At 46.9% G+C, this 21,765-nt stretch overlaps 1 protein-coding gene across 2 annotated transcripts; it reads right to left on the bottom strand.

The window, feature by feature from the left end:
- Window positions 1-417: 417 nt before the first annotated feature.
- GPAT4 (glycerol-3-phosphate acyltransferase 4) lies at window positions 418-21,218 on the bottom strand. 2 transcript variants are annotated; one of them, XM_032838096.1, is made up of 12 exons: window positions 21,001-21,218; window positions 12,129-12,198; window positions 11,456-11,756; window positions 10,573-10,647; window positions 9,339-9,428; window positions 9,068-9,161; window positions 8,357-8,472; window positions 7,487-7,542; window positions 6,879-6,964; window positions 3,399-3,527; window positions 3,226-3,305; window positions 418-1,454 (listed from the first exon to the last, which is right to left on the bottom strand). In XM_032838096.1, the coding sequence occupies exons 1-12, from the start codon at window positions 21,163-21,165 to the stop codon at window positions 1,346-1,348; spliced, it is 1,371 nt and encodes a 456-aa protein (XP_032693987.1). In that variant the 5' UTR covers window positions 21,166-21,218; the 3' UTR covers window positions 418-1,345. The 2 variants fall into 2 exon arrangements, with proteins under 2 accessions (XP_032693987.1, XP_032693988.1); XM_032838097.1 differs by lacking the exon at window positions 10,573-10,647.
- Between the last annotated feature and the right edge of the window lie 547 nt (window positions 21,219-21,765).

Raw genomic sequence — 21,765 nt, 5'->3', positions numbered from 1 at the left:
CTTTCCTCCGGCTGTGTGGAAGCCCACAGTGTCCCCTCCTGCCATCCTGTCCCCTGTCCCCTCACTAACCCTTCCAGAGCCTCTGTTCCTACCTTGCTGCTTCCCACAGTCCTTACTTACATCTAGACTGCCCTACCCTTGTCCCCAACAAATGGCACCTCTTCACACGCCTCTAATCCCAGGCACCCATCGGTGGAGACCTCCACACCTGTCTGTGCTAGAAATTCTAAGTGCGTCAGAGAGGCAAACATCTGATAGGGGGAGTAGCTTCTTCTGAACGGTACTATTCCTCATTCCAGAAGCCAAATGGATTCCCGACAGTCTCGGGGTTATGGTCAAGTCAGAGGACTGTAACTCTATGAAGCATGTTGCTTAGGGCTACTTATAGGGGAAAAGAGTGAAGGGAAAACCCCTCAATTAATTGACCATCAAAGACATTTTATTTACTCACAAAAACAAACTCAAAGCCCTTTGCAGCAGCTCTGAGTTCAGACCTTTCCTGCCACGTTTCATGGACCTATACTTGTAACACTGAGCAACTTGTCCTTCAAAGTAGCACTTCGATCCCCACAACAACCCTGTGAGGTAGGTATGACCACCTTCCCCTCCTGATCCAGGTAACAGATGGGGAAACTGAGGCACAAGTTAACAGAGAGCAAGTCACATGGGAGTTCAGGATTAGCACTGGAGTCTGAACACAAAATGACTCTTGGTTCCCACCACGCCCTAGTCACTGGTCCACCGTGCTTCCTGCCATCCCCTTTGGTGACTGCTTGTGGACAGGAGCACAGGATTTAAAACCTCATTTTGCCAAAAGCCCCCGCAGACAACAGTTTTCCTTTCACCCAGTCTGCAGAGCTCCGAGGCTCAGGGCGGTGATGTTTGGGCTGAAGCAAGTCACACTGCCTTGGCACTGCCTCTCCTCAAAAGCAGGGGGGCCTTTCCTCAGCAAAGTCCCTGGCATATGGCATCTGTGACAGACTGACACCCTAATGTCCTGAACACAGGCACGTGGCCAAGGCTTCCCAACCACTCAGCCCCACACGTGCACAGGTGGAGAGCTGACTTTAATGGCATTCCTCCAATGGACTTAGTGTAAAAGAAACAAGAAGGCATCTCGTCCTGGGCAGCAACCCCCGGCAGTGCCCACTGCAGACGGTGTGCCCAGGGATCCCTGGGGCAGTTCTGAAGCAGCTGGAGTCCTGGGATCCAGAGCGGCCTGAAGAGCCCCGGAGTTGGAAAGGATGCAGCAGTGGGGGCAGCAGGGGCAGCGGCGGCAGCAGCTCCAGCTGGCTCGAGGGTCAGGATCTGCGAGCGGTGGCTCCCGCCAGCGCAAGGCGCGGGCTCAGGACCGGCTCCTATCCTCGTGGTTCCCAACAATCATCTTGCTGTACAGCTTCTGCTGCTCCTCTTTGAACGTGTCTTTCACCTTCTCCCTCTTCAGACCACCATCCCTGATGAGAGAAAAGTCTGGTGTCACAGCAAAGAAGGCCTCCTATCCACCCTTAGATCATGGCACCACGCTGCTCAAAACCCCAGAAGAACCCTTCCGAAACAAAAGCACTCCACGGATCTCTCCCTCCTAGGGTGACCTCACATACTGACCTGGCCCTCCCCGATTTTACCACTTCTGCCTTAAATCTTTCACTCCTGCCCTGGGGTCATAAGTCAGTACTCACGTTCAGGGTACTTTGTCATTGCTCAAACCTACCTACCAAGGAGTTTACAACGCTTTCTACTCAAACGTTCACCCTCACCTTACTGAAGATAAAGGAGGCATTCTGGCATCACGGAAGGTGAGCCAGCTTTAAGAACGACTGAAACTGTAATGAATCTGTAAATCTGATCTGTGAAATGAAGTCTGTAAAATTCAGACCCAGAGATTCATGCCAACAATGAATGTAAGGGAACTGCGAGTCCTTACTTCTTCTGCGCTTGAGGGATGGTGCTGGAGAGGAATCCAAGTCACGCCCATACTCCTGTGCTCACGGCCCCGGCGAGACCTCCCTCTGCTATCCCCACATTGGGATTTGTTTCCTCAAAGTCCCACTCCTACCCGGCACCCCGACTGCTCGCCTTCACGCTAGAATTAGCATCACCTACCTTCAGTGACCAACAGAAACCCCAGTCCCTTTTCAGGATTTCTGCTACACCCGGACTTCCCCTTTGAGGTATGATGAAGCCCGCCCCCATCGCTGGACAGACCTTACACCCAACGCTCTTATATGTGCGATACCCTTTACGATCCACAGCAAAGGCTCTCTTTTAAAGGGAGCCCCACTTGTCCTCCTGGGGCCCTGCGGCCAGGGAGTGTGGACTGACACTCCAGTTTGAGCAGCCTGTCAGACCTGAGCTCAGAATCTGGTCCACTGATTACCAGGGGACTCTGGAAAACAGTCACCTGACCTCTTTGAGCTCTGGTGTCTCACATGTGAAACGGGAGTGATAATCTCCATCCCGCATGGGTCCACGGCGAGGGCCAAGGGAGGCCGTCCTCTCCGGCGCCAGCGGCACGGAGCCTGGCTCACAACGAGAGCTGGAGGAACGTGAGCTTTTTTTAAAAGGCCATACCTGAGGACATGCCATTACCTAGGAATCCCCATGTCAGTTTAAAATTTGAATCTCTATATCCTTTTCCCTAAATGCCCACTTTAGTCAAGTGCCCAACAGAGCTGACCTTTGCACTTAAAACGAAGGGTGCCGGAGGCAGCAGCTGCAACAGCGGCCACACGATACACAAAGTCTAAAATATTTACTGACTCTTCACAGAGAGAGTCTGCCAACGCCTGCTCTAGTAGGTTAACAAACTAAATGTAATAAATGAAACTTCTGCCTTTCTAAGGATGGCCCAGTTTTACCAAATATTCAAGATCAGAGGGACCAGTTAATGTAGCTTCCAGACCAGCATCCAGTCACCCCCACCTAAAGAGACAAGGACTGTCTGGGTGCCCTGGCAGATGGGTACAAACCCCGGAAGATATGAAGAATCAACTGCTTCAGGCCCAGCATTCTGGGCTCTGTGTCTCTAAGGTCAAGGCAGCATGGGGCACTTCTGAGCTGGAACTAGGAGAAAGCAGTCACACTGCTCATTCTCCAAGGCTGATGAGCTTAATTTTCCACACCAGGGAGAGGAGGATTCTTTGTAAAAGGAGTCAACAATTCAGCATCTACTTCAGAAATTCACATCCTGCTCGACTCTGCTGATAAAACCTGGCTCTGACTCACCACAGCAGGTCCACAAGCCCCCCCTGCCTGGCAATGGCGGATTTCACCCTATTGGCAAACTGGACGGCATCTTCATTGGTCTGTAAGAAAGCATAAATGAGACCCCTCAACACGGGTTGGCATCCCACAGAAGGAAGCCAAGACCTGTGCATGGTGTCAGGACGAGGACCTACCTCTCTGGTCATGGGAGGCAGGTACCAAACGCTGCAGACAATGGCCCAACTGGTCATCATTCGCAGCAGGTATGTTACCATCCCGTATTTGCTGCTGTTCCAGAAGGCATCACCAAATTGAGGGTCATACTGAAAAGCAGTGGAAAACTGGACGGTAAGAAGTCAGCAATTCTAACACAACGTGGGTGTCGACGGCAACTGGTGTTGACTGCTCATTGGGGCAGTATCAGTTCCAAAAAGCAGCTCCCAGACCCCCTCCATGAACACTTCTGAAGCCATTCTATGCTCGCGCAGTTCTGAACTCTAGCAACATGAGGCCCCCAAATGGACTCAAGATTTTGCTCTAGGTCACAAGGGAGGACTCCCCTACCTGCTTTTCTCAAACAAGTGAGCCCCCTCTTTGACCCATTTCACGTCTTCCTCACTCACAGACGTAATTCTTTTTTTTTTTTTTTTAAAGATTTTATTTATTTGACAGATGGAGATCACAAGTAGGCAGAGAGGCAGGCAGAGAGAGATGGGGAAGTAGGCTCCCTGCTGAGCAGAGAGCCCGATGCGGGGCTCCAGCCCAGGACCCTGAGATCATGACCTGAGTGGAAGGCAGAGGCTTAACCCACTGAGCCACCCAGGCGCCCACAGATGTAATTCTTAAAACATGTTCAAGCATATCCCAAACCAAAGAGAACAGGGTAAGATACTCTCATACCTCCATTCCCCAGATTTAACCTTTAGAACATTCCACCACACAGGCTTTGCCTATCGCCAACACCGCGTCGTTCGCTCATCCCTACTGCTACATGTGCCTCACCCAAAGACACCAACTTGTTTATTTCTGGTGCCCCTGACCAAGGAGAAAATGACAAAGCTTCTGAGAGGATTCTGTGACGACACCACTAACAAAGCTGACCGTGCGAGCAGGAGGCTCTGCTCTGATCGCGTCGCTGGCATTCCTCCTTGGCAAACGCGCGCACAATAGCTCCCGAGGCCTCCGCCACGCAGGTGCCGCGCTTCCCGCCAAGCAGCAGACCCACTACACTGTCCTTTGCCAGTGACTCTAATGGAAGCAGAGGCTGCACGTCAGTGGCATTCTGTGGGAAATGTGGCTGAAGCTGTGACCTGCAGTTTCACCCAACAGAAGAGAAGCTGAAGCAGCAGGTAAGCAAGGCGGGGCGAAAGGTGCCGGAGGAAGTTATACAAGAAGCGACAAAAGGAACGGAGTCCTGGAAGAGAACACCTGGACGGAGTGTCCTGCAACCGCCAGCAAACGTCCGAGGCGCCACCACAGACACGACCTCAGGCTGTGACTGTAATGCAAAGAGGAGGACCAGAGTGTGGAAACGGGAAGAGAAGAACGGCAAGAGTGATGGTGCAGAAGCAGGCTGCCGCTGGCGTCAGAAAGGCTCACAGGCTTGGTGAGCCTCTCAGGCTGCCCCTCTCCCCCAGGAGCAGCCTGAGAGGAGCCCCAGCGGGGACGCTGCGGGAGCCCCACGTGAGGGGTCGGGGCTGGGCGCGAACCACAGGCCTTGTAGGCTCCTCAAGCCTAGATTTTATGATTCTCGAACAGAGACTGGATAATTGTGCCTAGCCGTGGACCTGACTACGCAGGAGAGAGGACATTTAGACTGAATTACGGACTAAATGAAGAAATTTAGATTCAACTATTACATTATAATAGCAAAGGGAAATCGGGGAGAAGAATGAGTTTTAAATAGAAACTAATGCCCATGTTTTGAAGAAAGTGGTGTTATCTTTGATAAAGCACTGTATGTATAAAATAGCTGACATCCTACGTGAGAGCCCTTTGTTTAGAGTGGAATCTCTGTTCCACGCTGGGCTGATAGTGTAGAGAGAAAAATGAGGCAAAAACTCAAAATCGTGATAAATTTCTCAAAATCAAATAATGGCTTAATTTCGGTGGAAATATAACAGCCCTGAAACTGCTAAGGTTATCTAAATTTGGTTACCAATGAAGGCTTTATAAAAACTAGCAAAGTTGTTGTAGAGAAGTTCTTAATCCTGAATGGGTTTTAATAAATCTGGACAGAATGAAATTATATGTAAAACTAATGGGACTTTCTGTTTGGAGAGGAGCCATAACTGTCCTAAGAGTCCATGTCTCAAAACTGTTTAAGACCCACTGCTCCACAGCAGGGCTCCCCAAGTGTGGTTCCCACCGGCCCATCCGTAGCACCCAGGAACGGGTCAGAAACTCAAGTTCAGAAACAGCCAGCAGTCTGCGTTTTCCTAGTCCCGCCACAGGTGACACTGATACAGCTACAAAGAACTGATGTTCTGGAGTGAACACTAAGGAAGGGCTCTTCTCGTTATGTTTTTAATGCACATGGACGGGGAGCACTGGATACTGAATGCAGGATGGGATGCAGGTGACACGGACAGCAGTCCCCAGGCTCTCCTCCCCCAGCAGACATTGCTACCACACTGCTTGCTTTCTTGCTGTTCCGGTAGACAGCACCCTCGACAGGTGGCTTGGGGAGTGCGAACCATGGATCAGTCAGTTCTCCTCCAGCCACTATGCACCTGGCACTCCTGCCCCAGTGCTCTGCCTCCCTGGTAGAGGGGAGTGCTGGGTGGGAAGCACTGGCTTTCCCAAGAGAAACACCCTGCCTCCCCTGCACTGGCTGAGCTAAGTGACGCTGATTCAACAGAAAGCTCTGCACATGGCACGCAGACCCCGTGAGAGGATGGACACTAAATGCTAAGTATAACGAGCACACACGTCCTTGCTGTTCTACCTAGCTGCGATTTCAGCTTAAGCACTAAACACACCGACAACAGCCTGTGCTGTGTAGACGTAATAACGTGAGTAATAACATTCTTTTAGCAACAGCATGATGTATGCCTTCATAAAACCAGATGGATGTAAAGGTGGAGAGAGGAAGAAAAGAGGAAAATGATTGACTGAATCCCATCTTCCCAGTGAGTTTGAAGTACAAGCTCCTAAAGTGGGGGACAGCCTAGACAAGCTCTTAAGATGTATTTCATCTTTATCAGTGGCTCCTGGTATTTACAGTGATACCAAAGCCCAAAGCTGTGCGGCTGCTTCTTCCTTCAGTATTAGGACATATCCGCAGCCACACATGCTCACCTCTCCACCAAACGTACACATCCAGTGGGGCCACACCCCTGCTCCCCGCAGCATGCCCCTCTGTAGTGGAGTACCTTCCCCACCTGGGAGGCTTACGGAGAGGTCGTAAGTGGGGGACAACATGCAAGCTTGTGATCTGGTTGATGGTCCTCATTCGGACACTCCTGTCCCTTCTAGCCCAGCGGGTTCTGAACCGTGAACATGTCCCTTCTCTTCCTCTAGCACACTCTACCCACACTATCCTGGCCCAAGCTGCCCCACTGGAGGATCAACCCGCTGACTGGTGACGCCACCTTCTTCCTCCCCTTTCTCTTCCTGCGTCCCATTCACAGCAGCTGCGACAATGACCACATGCGCCCTCAGAGGTCTCGTACCTTGATAGCAACAGGGTAAACTGTGGCTCCAATTTCAAAACTTCCCTTTTTGAACATCATCACTGATGTATTATTGATGCAGGTTCCTAAAACACAGAAGAGAGTAAAATGCGATTTCTTTTGGTCCTTCACCTCAGAGATTAGGAGTTTAAGAACTAAATATAGTAAGAAAAATTCTTCAAATAGGATAATCTCCCTATCTTAGGAATGAACACTTAACAGGGATAAGCAAAACACTGTACTGTTTCTCATTCTGCTATTGCAAGATCACTTTTCCCAATTAACACACCCAGCCTCAATAAAAGGCCAGAGCCACTGAGTGGACCTGGGAAGTCTCAGGAAGAACTCTATAAGAAGCTGAGACCCCGCTGGCATATCACAGAAGGGATTCCTGTACTGGGAAGGTCGCACTTTGGCACTCCCAGTCCAAATGCTGCACTTCCCAGAGTTTTTAAGTCTCACAACCAGTTTAGTGGGGGACAGTGAAAACAGATAACCCCAGCCAGGGTTGAGGGAGTTGGTTCTGAGGCAACAGCACAGTCACCATCCTGCATGGCCTCCCCACCCTCCCATACAGAAACCCTCTGCAGGGCCCCACCCCTTCTTACCCTCTGGAAAGATGAGGATGGGTAGCTTGCTTTTATCCTGCACATGCTCAGTCAGTCTTTGGAAGGGAAAAAGAACACAGAGGCTCAGACAGCGTTACATCCATCATCACCAAAATGTACTTGTAAATATGCTACATGGATGTCACACAAACCACAAATGTGATGATCTCTGACAAACCCCAGTCTGGATCTCATAAAGACCAAACATATAAAGACAGGGAAAATCAGATGACTGCAGTTTAACTCGTACAGCTGTTCAGTGAAGTATTAAGGTCTATGTAGAGGACACTGCTCAGACCTGGGACAACCTAAAGGACATGCCTGCTCCAGGGCCTTGCTAACAGCACTCTCAAGAAGCACTTGTCACTGGACTTCCAGACAGCCACGTTGGATTGAACGTGCAGTCCACCTGGCTTAATACCGTCCCTGAGAAAAGCAGTAAAGGGAATCCGGGGCAGGCTCATCTGTCCCTGAAGAAGATGGTCCCAACTGAGCCTTCATTCCTCTCAGTTTCCTGCAAAGCTCTTGCCATTATGTACATCAGCTCTACCTTTTTCCCGCTGCCTTAAGTTTGTTTCTATTTGTGATAATGAATTCATCCCGAGATTTCAAATAGCATTAAAAGTTCATATGTGGTTCATTACAATGAGTACAAGGAATAAAAAAGGTTAAGAGAGATTACAAACTTGACAAATAATACCAAGATTTCTATACCTCTTCTATTCCATATTTTAGGGAAAGTGTTTTATTATGAAAGCAGTGAGGACTCAGTGTAGAAGACCCTATGATTCTACTGCGGAGGGATAACAACCCCTAAAGCACATACATCCTAACTGATCACAGAGAGCAACCGGCATTTTGTGGATTTACCTCTTAGCCACCAGGTGGCGATCTTTCACTTCAGAGCGTTCAAACCAGACGTGTGGGCAGGCCTTCACCATGGCTCTCTGGATCACACCCATGAGTCCCCCGTGCACTTGACCCACCTGATTTCACACAAAGGAATAACCGGGAGTGAAGCCACCCTCACACACAATCCCCACTATGTGGAGACAGCCCCAGATCCCAAAAGGAAAGTATCCCAACCTCTAACCCTCTAACATTTTACTGACAAGAGTAAAGTTTCTCACTGTTAAGAAACCATTATTAGATTCTGAATCTTTAATTTTGCCTTTTATTCAGTGATATCAAAGATACATCATTAAAAACATAGCTGAAAACCCGAAAAGAAATAATGAAGCTGAGTAATACCTCGTGTAAAAGTGCTTTTCCTGGGCAGATTCTCTAATGCCCTTGAACCCAGTCCTTTCAAATCCCCCTTCCCTGTCCTTCACCCCTTTCTATGGTCTGCTCAATACCCAAAGGATAACCTCCAAACGCGCTCTTCGTTATCAACCTACTCAGAAGACCTCCTATCAAAGTCCCACGGAGTTCTCAAAGCAACAGAAACAGAGGCGACAGTCTTACATGTCCCATGTTTATATTCTTCAGGAAGAGCTCTCTGAAGGGTCCAGAAACATCCCAGCCCTGAGCATGCTAAAGGTCTTACTTGCCCAAGAAAGCAACAGAGAAAGGTCTTACCATGGCATAATAGCCATCGCTGGCCAAAATGATGACATCGATTGGAGAGGTGTGATTGGCCACGCAGATGCCACCGTTTCTGGGCCTGTTTTCTCTGTGTTTACAAAGAATGCAAAGCAATAAAATCCATGTGAAACAAGTGATCTGGAACTCAGCCCTTACTTCACCCACCTCATGGGCTACAGGAGCTCAGAAGAGCCCTCACTGGCAAGGTGCAGGTGAGCCGTGGTTGGCCAGAGCCAGTTCCCCATGTCACACAAGGTGCCCTCACCTGTCGTGGTAAGTAATGATGGCTGTCAGGGCTCGCACGCAGATCCGGTAACACATTAAGTGAACATGTTTACTCAGGAACTCCTTAAACCTGGTACGACAGGACACAGATTTTTTTTTTACTTTACACATAGGAAGTCGAGAGAAGTTACCGGCTGGAACGATGTAACCATCCCTGCCTACAGCCCTTTAGGACTGCAGGCTATTTTTATAAACATTAGTGCATATGGTAAAACTCTACAGTGCACAAGTGTCTTTATGCCTACATATGAGGAAACAGAGAAATGACAAGAATTGCTTCAATTTACCAAAGTGACTGGGTTTAGAATTTATATAGCCCTCAAATATCCAGCAAATATGAGCCTCCTTGATTGTTTTCCTTCCAGTCAATGCCTACAGGCAGGGCAAAGGACAGAGTCTCTAACCTCACCAGCCCGGGGAAGAAGAGAGCTAGCCCCAGAACTTCCAGAAGAACAAATTTCTCTTAAAAAACAACAACAGGGCTCCTGCGTAGCTCAGTGGGCTAAGCCACTGCCTTCGGCTCAGGTCATGATCTCAGGGTCCTGGGATTGAGTCCCGCATCGGGCTCTCTGGTCAACGGGGAGCCTGCTTCCGTCTCTCTCTCTCTCTCTCTCTGCGTGCCTCTCTGCCTACTTGTGGTCTCTGTCAAATAAATAATAAAATCTTAAACAACAACAACAACAACAAGGGGCACCTGGGTGGCTCAGTGGGTTAAGCCTCTGCCTTTGGCCCAGGTCATGATCTCGGGTCCTGGAATCAAGCCCCGCATCGGGTTCTCTGCTCAGCAGGGAACCTGCTTCCCCCCCTTCTCTGCCTGCCTCTCTGCCTAGTTGTCATCTCTGTCAAATAAATAAATAAAATCTTAAAAAAAACAAAACAAACACAAAAAAGCCCTACCTATATTTCTTTTCCTTTTACCAATTTATCAACACAGTAGAAGGCTCAAAACTAAATGACGTGCCATTAAATCTGCTGGCCCTGGACTCCACAGTTGGGAGGTTCCTCGCTTGTCTTAGAGGGATAAGAGTGTGAGCGTTAGAGGGTAAAGAGCAAAGTCACAGATCAAGACTGGTGAAAAATAACACTGTTATCACTGGGTTATCTTATCTACCTAAGATGCTGCAGGTCTGGCTGTGCCCTGAGGAGTAGTGCGGCTGGAGCCACAGCTGCGGAGCTAAGTGTCCTCCATACACCGACTCTCGCAAACAACTCACCTCCCATTTGGCAGGTATCCCACCAGAGTCGTGCCTACCACCAGAAGGCTAATCCCAGTAAAAGCAAGAGCTATCCTGTAAGAAGAAGACACGTGAAAACACAGCAAACAAACCCTTGCACTACTGACAGACTGGAATGTGTGACAAAGTGGACATCACGAAAACCACCCCCAAGACCATCAGATCACCTAGGATCCAGGTAAGAGTTTCATCTAGAAATGAGAGCAGGCCTAGCATACCCAGATATCATTTTAATTCTAAACTGACAGTAGGCTATGGATTTGGCTCTCAGCAGACGCTATCTCCCCCAACATCAGGCAGCCAGAAGGATGGAAAAGCCTGCTGTTGGCCGCTCTGCCCCCAGGCACCTGCTGTCCTGCTGTCTTACCCTTCCCTTTGGCTCCACACCCTGGCGAAAGCAGAGCTTCTCTGTGGAGCAACAGGAAGTAGAGCCTGAAGGTACCGGCAGCCGGCAAGGCATACTCAGAATAGCACATGGTACAGAAAACCTGAGAGTTCAATATTGCCTCTGTATTAGAGAGGCAAGCTTGCAGGAGAGACTTGGTCATGTCCAGGGAGAAGTGGCCAGAAAGTACACCATGTTCCCTGTCCCTGTGTTTAGGCCACCTAGACAAGCATTTTAAGAAACCCCACGATTTCTGTCTGATTTGCAGAGAATCCAAGGGCCTTTAAAAGATCACCCCCAGTGTACCCTTCCAAGAGTCGGATGGTCTCCCTCCCAAGAGACTGGCCAGTGACAGAATCAAACTCTGCTCCTTTCTGAAGGGGGAAAGCAAAGCAGAGTGACACAGGGAGGTCAGCCACACCTTGGGCTTAGGCAGCAGCCGCTCAAGCCTTTTGTCCCCGTTAGGCCTGCCCTCACCTGAGTGGCAGAAGGAAGCAATAGCGAATCAGCACTCCTAAGCCCCACAAGACAGTGAGCCGAAGGCTGATGTACTGGAAGTTATAGTTGGTCCTGCTCAGCAGGTTCCAGGACTCCAACTCCTCTGCTGAGAACCTCTTTGTCACCTCATCATCCATGATGGTCTCCATTCCCTTCCGGCAAAAGTAGAAAATGTCGGAAAGCTCAAACTCTGGAGTGTTATCCAGAGCCTTACTACTACCACTTCGACGGATTTCTTTGATCTCTTCTTCTAGCGAAGTGGGATCTTTTGCAATGATTCCTGTAACAGAGAACACCCGTGTCAAGCAGCATGCTGGGAGGAAGCATGTTAAAAATATTCAGAGTCCAGGGGCACCTGGTGGCTCCGTGAGTTAAGCAGCCAACTCTTTGGTTTCAGCTCAGGTTACGATTTCAGGATCCCTCGTCAGTCTCTGTGCTCAACATGGAGTCTGCTTGTCCCTCTCCCTCTGGTCCTCCCCCTGCTCACACTCTGTCTCTCAAGTAAATAAATAAATAAATGAGTAAAAGTCTCTAAAATATACAGAGTCCATATACTCCCTTTGATAGAGTGAAGAGTATGTGTGGAATTAAAAGCACTTAGGAACATATGTCAAAGGGACTTTGTGAGATAAGGAGAAAGAGCCAGTCCTACCATTGGTATAGGGCTTGTAAAGTTGGTGATTCTTCTCCTTGGCGCCTCTCTCCATCCTCAAGGTGGCCCACTGTAGGGAGAAATGACAACACAGAGAATGAGATCCTTCTTCATACAGCAACTGACTCCATATCCGTTCTGGGAAAGCCTCAATCCCAGTCACCTGAGATCACACTGTAGCTGAGAAAGCACCCACTCTAAAAGGAAAGTCAAAGCTTCTCCTTCTAGAGCCATCTCCCTCCCTTGATGACAAGGAACAGAAGATGAGTCACCTACAGTAGAGGCCTGGAGATTCGAGAAGCTTGGGTAAATTTCTCAGGCCTAGGTTCTCTCCGCCTACATCTGTCTTCAGGGCACCTAAGGAGTCCACAGGCTGGCAGCACACAGACCTCTAGTGTTTCTCTCCCTGCTGAACAGCAGCTGTTCTCAAACAGCAGAACCAAGCATCCTTTAAGCAACCGCCCACCACCTGACGCTGCCTACCTCCCCAATTACTCCTGAAGCAACAATTTAAATAATATTTATGTCTAAACTGTCCATCCAGCTCTGAGCAGCCTTGTAATAGAAGGACCCCCCCACCTGATACAGAAGGGCTTAGTGTTAAACAAAAATACACAAAAACACCATTTGGAGATTCAAAACAAACAAACAAAAAATCTAATTGGACACTAATACTAAGTCCCTTAAGCAACTCATCCCAACTCATCTTTTCTATCTATAAAATAGGACTGATAGTATGTCAACCTCCTGCTTCATGGGGTCGCTTAAGATCAAATGAGACCATATATGTGACAGAACTTGGGAAACTGCAAAACGCCCTAACTGTCCTCACTGTGACTGAAATAATGATGGCCTCTACAAGACATCTAGAAAAGAAGCCTAGCTGCAGTAAGCGAGCCAGGGCCTCACCCACTACCCCGTAAGTACAGGTGAAAACGCGCTCGCTTATCCCTAACTGGGGTATGTTATCACCGTATAGAGAGTGAAGTCCATGGCAAGTCGAAGGAACAGATATTTTAAAAGGCATCTTTTTAAACTTGTTTCTACAGTTATGCAAGGTGAGAGAGAACCCTGTCATCCCGTGACGCAGCAAAACCCACACAGCCCTAAGCATTTGGTGTATACTCTGCTGGCAGAGCCTCAAGTATCAGCAGATGGCTCTGGGTGGTCCGGCAGAGCCAAAAGCAGGATGTGAGTTTTTCATCAGTGATCTGACCTCATCTGGAAATTTCTTCACACAACACCACTGTCTAGAAAAAACACAGCTTAGAGTCACTCGCTCAGAAGGGGTCTAAGGCAAGAAAACCCACAGACCATTTTCTATACTTCAGATATTTAGCGCTGATTTTTCTGGCTCTACGCATGGATGATCTCTTCTAGAAGAAAATGTAAACAAAACTCCTACAATGGAGGAAGGTAGACTCCACCTGGGAATTCCATCTAGGGAAGAGGTGAACTGGTGACCAGGGACAAGAGGATCTAGCAAGGCTGACATATAGACAGGCCTCTCAGCTGGAGTTTGTGGGTTTCCACTCTGGCCAAGTCTGCAACCACAGTCAGAACCAGAAAAACCCGGTTCCGTACTGACAATTCTGAAACTCGGAGGAGGCTGCCATATATGACATCCAGCCTCTGAGCACTAGAATTGAAGTCTGTGAGGACTGCTTCACTCTGCAAAACTCAAGATGGCTGTGGTGTTTGACCTGGAAAGGTATAGATTAAATGAGCCCCTCCATCTCCTAGCTCTATCACAGAGCTGTCACCAACATTGCCTTACCCTCCCTTTTTCACACTTCAGGTATGTTACAAAATGCTTCTGTGTTTAGGAGAGAAGTGCCCAGTCACAGGGCTGGAGGGACCTGGCTGTTAGCTGGGAAGAGCCTGTTCAGGAGGAGAGGCTGATGGGTGAACCGGAAAGCTGTGGCCCGATGCAGAAGACCGAAGGAAAGGGGTGCCGCCCATGAGCAGTGTCTGGTAACTCCACAGCCGGCTTCTCTGAGTACTCACTTGCAGAGCTATAGCGTTCAGACATGCAGAACAAAACTGAGAAGCCTAGGTTCAGAGCTCATTCCTATAAACCTCCTCTCCTCCCCCTGACGTGAGATGCCATTTACCGAGCTACTGAGCATCAGATTACTCAATTACTCCAGTCTCAGCCTCTCCCAGGCAGAGAAGAGACCATTTAAGGGCATTAACAATGCTGCACTCTTAGGTAACATCAAAGCCAAGGCAGACCTTGGCAGGTGAAAGGCAGGCCCAGCTCCCAGAAAGGCAGAGGGTGCAATGGTATACTTTTGCTAGTTATTCATTCAACTGAACACTACAATTTAGGAATTAACCACAAGTCACAGACTTCGCAACCTAATATCAGCAGAATCCACCTCTTTTTCAGTCAGCCCCGCTACACTGTCCCATGAACTAACCATATATATCCCAAAGAGCAAGACCCTTAGAAAATTCAGGCTCACATCATCCAGCACGTCTAGTCCCCTGCAAACACCACCTCTTTTAACAACTCTCTCTTCTCTCCCTGCTTCAGCTGTAACCTCTAAGTAGCTACTAGCAAATGTGCAAATCTTTACTTCACTGAAGTGCCAACTGCACACTCCCGATCGCCCGCTGGGCATCTCCCCATGCAAGTCCAACCAGCCCTCACGAGCATGCTGCAAATTAAAGACAGCACACCTCCTCCCAACCCCGAAAGTGCTCCCCTCCCTCTGGCCCACCTCCTGGGGCCAGTGGGATCACTATCCCTCTGGTCATCCAAAATTTCGAGTTTCCCATCTGTCACCATCCTATCGATCCTGCCCTGAAAAGGCACTCTTTCCCAGCTGCCTCCTGGGCGATGGCATCACGTTCGCCCCCTAGCTTATTCTCTTGCCTGTATCAATGCCATGGCACTTCAATGGCTCTTTCCTCCCTTCAAGCCACCAGACACATGCTGCCAGTCTGATCATGTCACTTCCTTGCTCAAAAACCTTCAATGGCTTTTCAATGCCTAGAGAAACATTTGCTTTTATAATTGACCTCACCCTTCTATGCACCCAATGTTCTTGCTCCACTAAGCTACGTACAGTCTCTAAGCCTCTAATTAAGTAAATCCCTAATTAAAGTAAGTCTCTGAAGTACAGTCTCTAAGTAAGACTGTACTTTCTTATCTGCACTTAAAAAGGAAAAGAATGGCTTTTCCTTTTTAAGATTCCAGTTCAAATGCCAACTCTGCTATGAAACGTCACCTACCCGATTCCTGTGGCGCTCGTCCTTCCCAGTGTATATGAATTAGCATCCAACTGTGAATTAGTTATGTATGCGTATACTTGTCTTTCTCACTAGACTGTAAAACCTGAGGAACAGGAGCCAGAAGCAACCTGTGTTCTCACTCCAGCAATCTGATAGAGGGTCTTGCACTTAGTAGGCTGTCGCTAAGGGCTGCCTTGAACTCCCAGTGTTTCTCTCCATCAAGGTCTCCATGTGAAAAGATAAGAGCGGAAAGGATACAACCTACAACTACTTCCCATCACCTTCCCTGCCAGAGTCACACTCTCACCTTCTTCAGTTCATCCTCTGAGCTCATCAGGGTTATGTCAAAGTCAACCCTTTTCACTGGGGTAGGGAGGACATGCCTGATTGACAGGACTGCTTTCACTAGAAGCATATGAAGCAGGGGTTATGGCTTCTACTCTGCAGATGAAGCAGCACATGGGAAGTCTAACGACTTAGGTCAAGTTTCAGAGCTCATCAAAGAGCCCTGGATTTCAAGCTAAGGGCCACTAACTCAAAAACTCATGCCCATCCCACTACACACTCCCACTGTACAGTCCTCTTCAATTTCCTCACAACCACCACTGGCTTTCTAGGACTCTCCATCAGTCACTTCCGCTCTAGAGTCTCATGTTTACAATTGCTGTAATGTTTACAATGGTCTCTGACCTGACCTGATCAAGCCCTTGCCCATGAGGCAAAATCACCCAGGTCATTTCTTTCCATCTCTCTGCTTCCAGGCTTCCTATTTTCTCCCTCTCCAAACCATTCTCAAATCAATGGAAAGCCACTTCCAGGACTTGTACCCCAATAATACCATCATTACTATATTGAGGGTAAATATGAAGCACCAACATTAAGAAAACAACACTTGTAAAGAACACTGTTGCGCTCTGCGCACAAAAACCTTCTGCAACTCAGCACCAGACAGGACCTACACTCAGTCGACTAAGTCTTCCAGGACAGGGAACCGAGAAGACAGTGACCCACCTACCTTCTCCCCTTGGCAGGGATACCGGGATTCATTTTTATACAAGGATGCGCTGATTATGGGAAACTAGCTGTTAAGCCAGGGCTTGCTTAGTTCTGCCAAAAGCACAAGTCCAGGTACTGCATGGACCAATAGGATATGCATTATGAAGATTACTTATTAAAAATGGCCAATAAAATCCCAAAAGAAAATACAGATACAAAATTAGATATACACACTATTAACATAACCACTAAAAATGAATGCAGTTGTCAAATACTGAAAGGTAATACATGTACAAGAATGTTAAGGTATTAGAAGCTATGTAAACATGAATGAATGTTTAAAATTCTTTAACATTATATTATTTGTCTGGTTCTCTATTGTTACATAACAAACTACCCCCTAGCTCAGAGGCCTAAAACACCACCACCACTTATTTTGCTCATGAAACTGCAAACTGCATGAAGTTTGCCATCGGCTAGGTGGCTGGAAGACCAAGGACTGGGGTCCTCTGCAGACTGCTCGCTCCTGCATGGAGCACTCGATGTTGGCTGTCAGGGCCTTCCTGGGGCTGTGAGTTGGAATACGGAACACGTGGCCTGGGCTTCCTCACAACACGGGGGCTGGGTGCCAGGGGCAAGCACCCCAACAGGCAGAAGTTATACTGCCATTTCTAACCTAATCTCCCCTATTACACAGTATAATTCATGTCCACTACGTTCTGTTTGTTAGAATCAAGTCAAAAGGCAGGACCCCCTATTCAAGAGGAAGTCAGTCAGACTCCACCTTTTGATGGCAGACCTCAGAATCACCTGGGGAGTTTTAAAAATATACCCATCTAGACCAATTAAGTTAGGATATCTGGGGAGATTCTACTGTTCCCAAATACTTTAAAATGCTTCCCCAGGTAATTCATATGCAGTGGGGGGTATATCCACAGAATTAAGGTGCTCTCTGAGCTTTCCTCCAGCTCCAAAATTATACATAGCAGTCTGATTTAGGAAGGATAAAGAGGCTAAAAAAGGTAAAATAAGTCTATTAAAAACACCCACATATGTAGAAGTAAAATGCTTGACAATAATAATTCAAAGGATAGTAAAGGAAATGGAATTAATATTGCTACAATTTAAAACAAAACAAAACAGGACAAAAAACACCCACAAGTGGGGCTCCTGGGTGGCTCAGTTGGTTGAGCGTCTGCTTTCAGCTCAGGTCCATGATACCAGGCTCCCGGGACTGAGTTGATTGGGCTCCTTGCTCAGCAGGGAGGTACCTGTTTCTCCCCCTGCCTGACACTCTTCCTGCTTGTGCTCTTTCTGACAGATAAATAAAATCTTCTAAAAAAAATTAAAATAAGGGGCGCCTGGGTGGCTCAGTTCTTAAGCGTCTGCCTTTGGCTCACATCATGATCCCAGGGTTCTGGGAATGAGCCCCACATGGGGCTACCTGCTCCGCAGGAAGCCTGCTTCTCCCTCTCCCACTCCCCCTGCTTGTATTCCCTCCCTTGCTGTCTCTAATAAATAAATAAAATATTTTAAAAAAAACCTTAAAAAAAATAAAATAAAACCAGTTTGGCCAAATCCAACTTGAGTCTAATACTAATCCTGCTAGCATTCAGTTCTTAACTGTCCATTAAGGTCAACTCAGAACAGTAACAGAGTCAGAAAAGACCAGACATTCCTGCAGAGCCACCTATAACCTTGCTGGAATGGTATCAGTCCTTTCTAGCCCACCGCCGACTCTAGCTTATATGCCAAGTTGTAATTATCCATGCAGCTCAACAGGACAGCACCCAGAGTACCCAGAATCCTTTCAGTGCCTGATATACACATCTCTAGGAAATAGAAGTACAAATCCAGTTCTTGAAATCCTAAATCTTGAGGTCAAAAATGGGTACATACATAAATAGACACACATATGCCAAAATCACTTCTAAATCAATGTGCCTTAAACTAGCGATTTTCGAGACGTGATCAGCAAAGAAAATTCTCTGATGGCCCAAGATTACCTACCCCATGGATCGACCCAACCATACATATTTAATGAATTTCAGCTATGTAATTATAATCTATATTAAATGTTACAAAAATATACATTTAGAAATACAGTCATAATTAGAAGGATTTTAGTTGACTGAACTTTAAAATATTAACTTGAGGAGACATATTCAAAACAGAATAGAGAATATACATGGATGCTAGGCCTTCTGTGGCCCAAAGTGATGCAAGTTAGAAAATTTTAGCTACTGCGGAATAACTCAAAGGCTAATGCTATGATTTCTATGTTTTAAAAATAAAGATTTCCATAGATCTGTGAGTTAGCCACTTGCTTCTTAACTTGAATGAAAGCTAGCCATCACTCAATGTTGTCTCCTGAAAAGTTTACCAGCTGTTCTACTTCCCCTCTACTGGTTTTTCACAGTGGGCAAAAGGGCCACAGTGGCAAAACGAGTATTAAGTTATATGGCCCACAGGAATCCTGGGCTCTAATAAAGATTTTCTTGGACTGAAATATAAGAAAATCACATTTCCTAATTAAAATAAATACTACACATAAGCAAAGTAGTGGGTCCAAAGACCGACTAGGTCACCACTTCTCAAACTTCAGCGTGCACATCCATCACCTGGATCTTGCAGAAATGCAGATTCTAATTTAGCAGGTGTGGAGTGGGCCTGAGACTTCCATTTCTAACCTGCTCTTAGGTGAAACTCAAGCTGCTGGCATCCATACTACTTTCCAAGAAGCAAGTAACTAGATAACCTCAGAGACCATCTGCAGGGCTCAAAAATCATACAATCGGAAACAGGTACTCAGACACAAACACGTACACTCTAGCAGCACTACTGACAACAGCCAGAAGGTACAAACAGGCCCAGCCACCTCCCCTCGTACAGGAATGGATAAACAAACCATGGTACAGAAACACAGTGGAATATTATTCAGCCATTAAAAAAGCAGAAGTACTGGAATACATCATAATGTGGATGAATCTCAAAAAGACGCTAACTGGAAGAAGGCAACCACAAGAGAGCACATCTGCTAGAACTCCACGAATACAGACTGTCCAGCACAGGCAAATCCGGAGCTGGAACATAAACTCATGGTGGCTGGAGCAGGGGACAATGGAGGACAGCTGCTTCATGGGTGTGGGGTTTCCCCGGCAGAGATGAAAGTGTCAGGGAACTCAGCAGAGGTAATGGCTGTACAACACTGTGAATGTAATAAATGCCACTCTTACATGTGACAAAAACATTCTTACAGGAATGTTAAATACCAAAACCCAATATTAATTAAACCCAATAAAAAACAGTTCCCACTATAAAGTAACATTTCTAGAGCTCACTTAATCATTCAGAGTCTCTGTTTTCTCACTGACAAAATGTAGATACCCTGTCCACTGAAGAATTATAAGGAACCAAAGGAAAATGAATGAATTTATTCTGAACCATAAGATACTATATGAACAAATAACTTCTTAAATTTTTTGTTTTCTCAAATTATATATGGTCTCAGCTATGAAGAAGAATACCTGAGGATTTGGTGACTACTGAAAACAGATACTGCTAATAAAGTACCAACTTTCTAGATAGATATTAAAAGTCCTGTGGCGGGGCGCCTGGGTGGCTCAGTGGGTTAAAGCCTCTGCCTTCGGCTCAGGTCATGATCTCAGGGTCCTGGGATCGAGCCCCACATCGGGCTCTCTACTCAGTGGGGAGCCTGCTTCCTCCTGTCTCTCTGTCTACTTGTGGTCTCTGTCTGTCAAATAAATAAATAAAAATCTTAAAAAAAATAAAATAAAAAAAAAAATAAAAGTCCTGTGGCAAAGATCAACTTCCAGAAATAGTTCCTTTATACTGTGGACTGTTTTGTTCAGGGTATCATTAGCTACTTCTGACAAATGTTAAGAAGTTGACTGTCCTTCTCCTGTATCTTTAAGAAAATCAAACAATTCATTAAATGCCCTGCCCCGTTATCTTTCATTTGAAATGCAAGAACCTATTTAAGATATTTAAGTCTAAAAAGAGAAAAAAGTCTCTCCCAAACCTATTAGTGAGGGAATACATGAGCAGCAGCTCTGTGTTTCATTATCTGCTACATAAGATAAGGCAGAGTCTGGCAGTGATTTTTTCTTAAATGCTAAGCCCTCTCTTTGAAGGTATGGAGTTATGGAATTTTGCTTGGAAGAATCGAGCATACATACAAGTACCTTAGCTTGGAAAGAAAAGGTCTGTTAAATGCTTTCACAGGTACACATTTAGGGACGTTTTTACTAAAAATGCTACTTGCCACTCTCCCAAATTTCTCTGTATGCAATGAAGAGATAATCTTCCAAATAAGAAAAAAACTTTACTGGGGCGCCTGGGTGGCTCAGTCCATTAAGCATCTACTCTGGCTCAGGTCATGATCCCAGAGTCCTGGGATCGAGCCCCACATTGCGGGGGAGGGGGTCCCTGCTCAGCGGTGAGTCTGCTTCTCCCTCTCCCTCTGCCTGCTGCTCTGCCTACTTGTGCCTCTTTCTCTCCGTCAAAAAGATAAATAAATAACCTTAAAGAAAAAAAAGAAAAGAAAAACTCTTTACTAATAACAGCATTTCTCCCCTCCTCCGTGAGGCAACCATTTGTAAATAGTACAACTTACCGCAAAGATTTTTAACAAAGTTTTCATGTAGAGCTTTCGGATGCCAAAGGAGACTCCAAAAATGGCAGGGACTATGATGAAAACAAGGAGGAGGGTGAAGAGGACAGTCAGGGAGATGCCCAGAAGGTTGACAATCAGGCTATCAAAAGGCAGCAACAGGAACATGGTGGAGGATCCAGGCAAGGCCAGTGCCCACCCCCAAGAACAAACCACCGTCTTCAGACAGCACCGGCCTGGGAAAGAAAGCGAGTCCCCATAGGATAGCAAACCCCGTTCCAAGTCACATTATTCGACTGCCTGCTGCAGGCAGAAGGACAGTAAAAAGGGCCACAGGAGGCAGCCCGAAAATGCCAGCTCTCCCCAGAACTGATGGACTTTGGAAGTGAATGAGGCAGGACCAATCTTCAGTACAAGCATCCGAGTCCAGGCAGAGTTTCTGTGAAAGTGAGTAGTAAGGGAGGGACCTCTGCTTTGCTACTTTCCGCTCCTTCCAGAAGTTTTACTTTTTCTTTCCTGCTCAAGAGCATTTAACAGATAAATCTGTCCTGAAGATCTGTCATTGCCAGAAGTACCAAGAAGAGTTCAACTTGGTGCCAGAACAATCCTGATAACTTTTGTGGGGGGGGGGGTGACTGCTGGCTCTTCACACAGAAGGCTACTGAACTTGAATATGTGGAAATTAAATAATTGTTTTACTTAAAACTCCTTCATAAGCTGAGAACTGTGTTCATTGTAGAGAGTTCACATCTGGCCCCATTCTTCCTC

The sequence above is a fragment of the Lontra canadensis genome, unplaced genomic scaffold (assembly GCF_010015895.1).
Source record: "Lontra canadensis isolate GAN:19392208 unplaced genomic scaffold, GSC_riverotter_1.0 scaffold101, whole genome shotgun sequence".
Classification (NCBI taxonomy): Eukaryota; Metazoa; Chordata; class Mammalia; order Carnivora; family Mustelidae; genus Lontra; species Lontra canadensis.
Note: the sequence above shows the minus strand (reverse complement) of the source record. Positions and strands in the feature narration are given on the sequence as shown.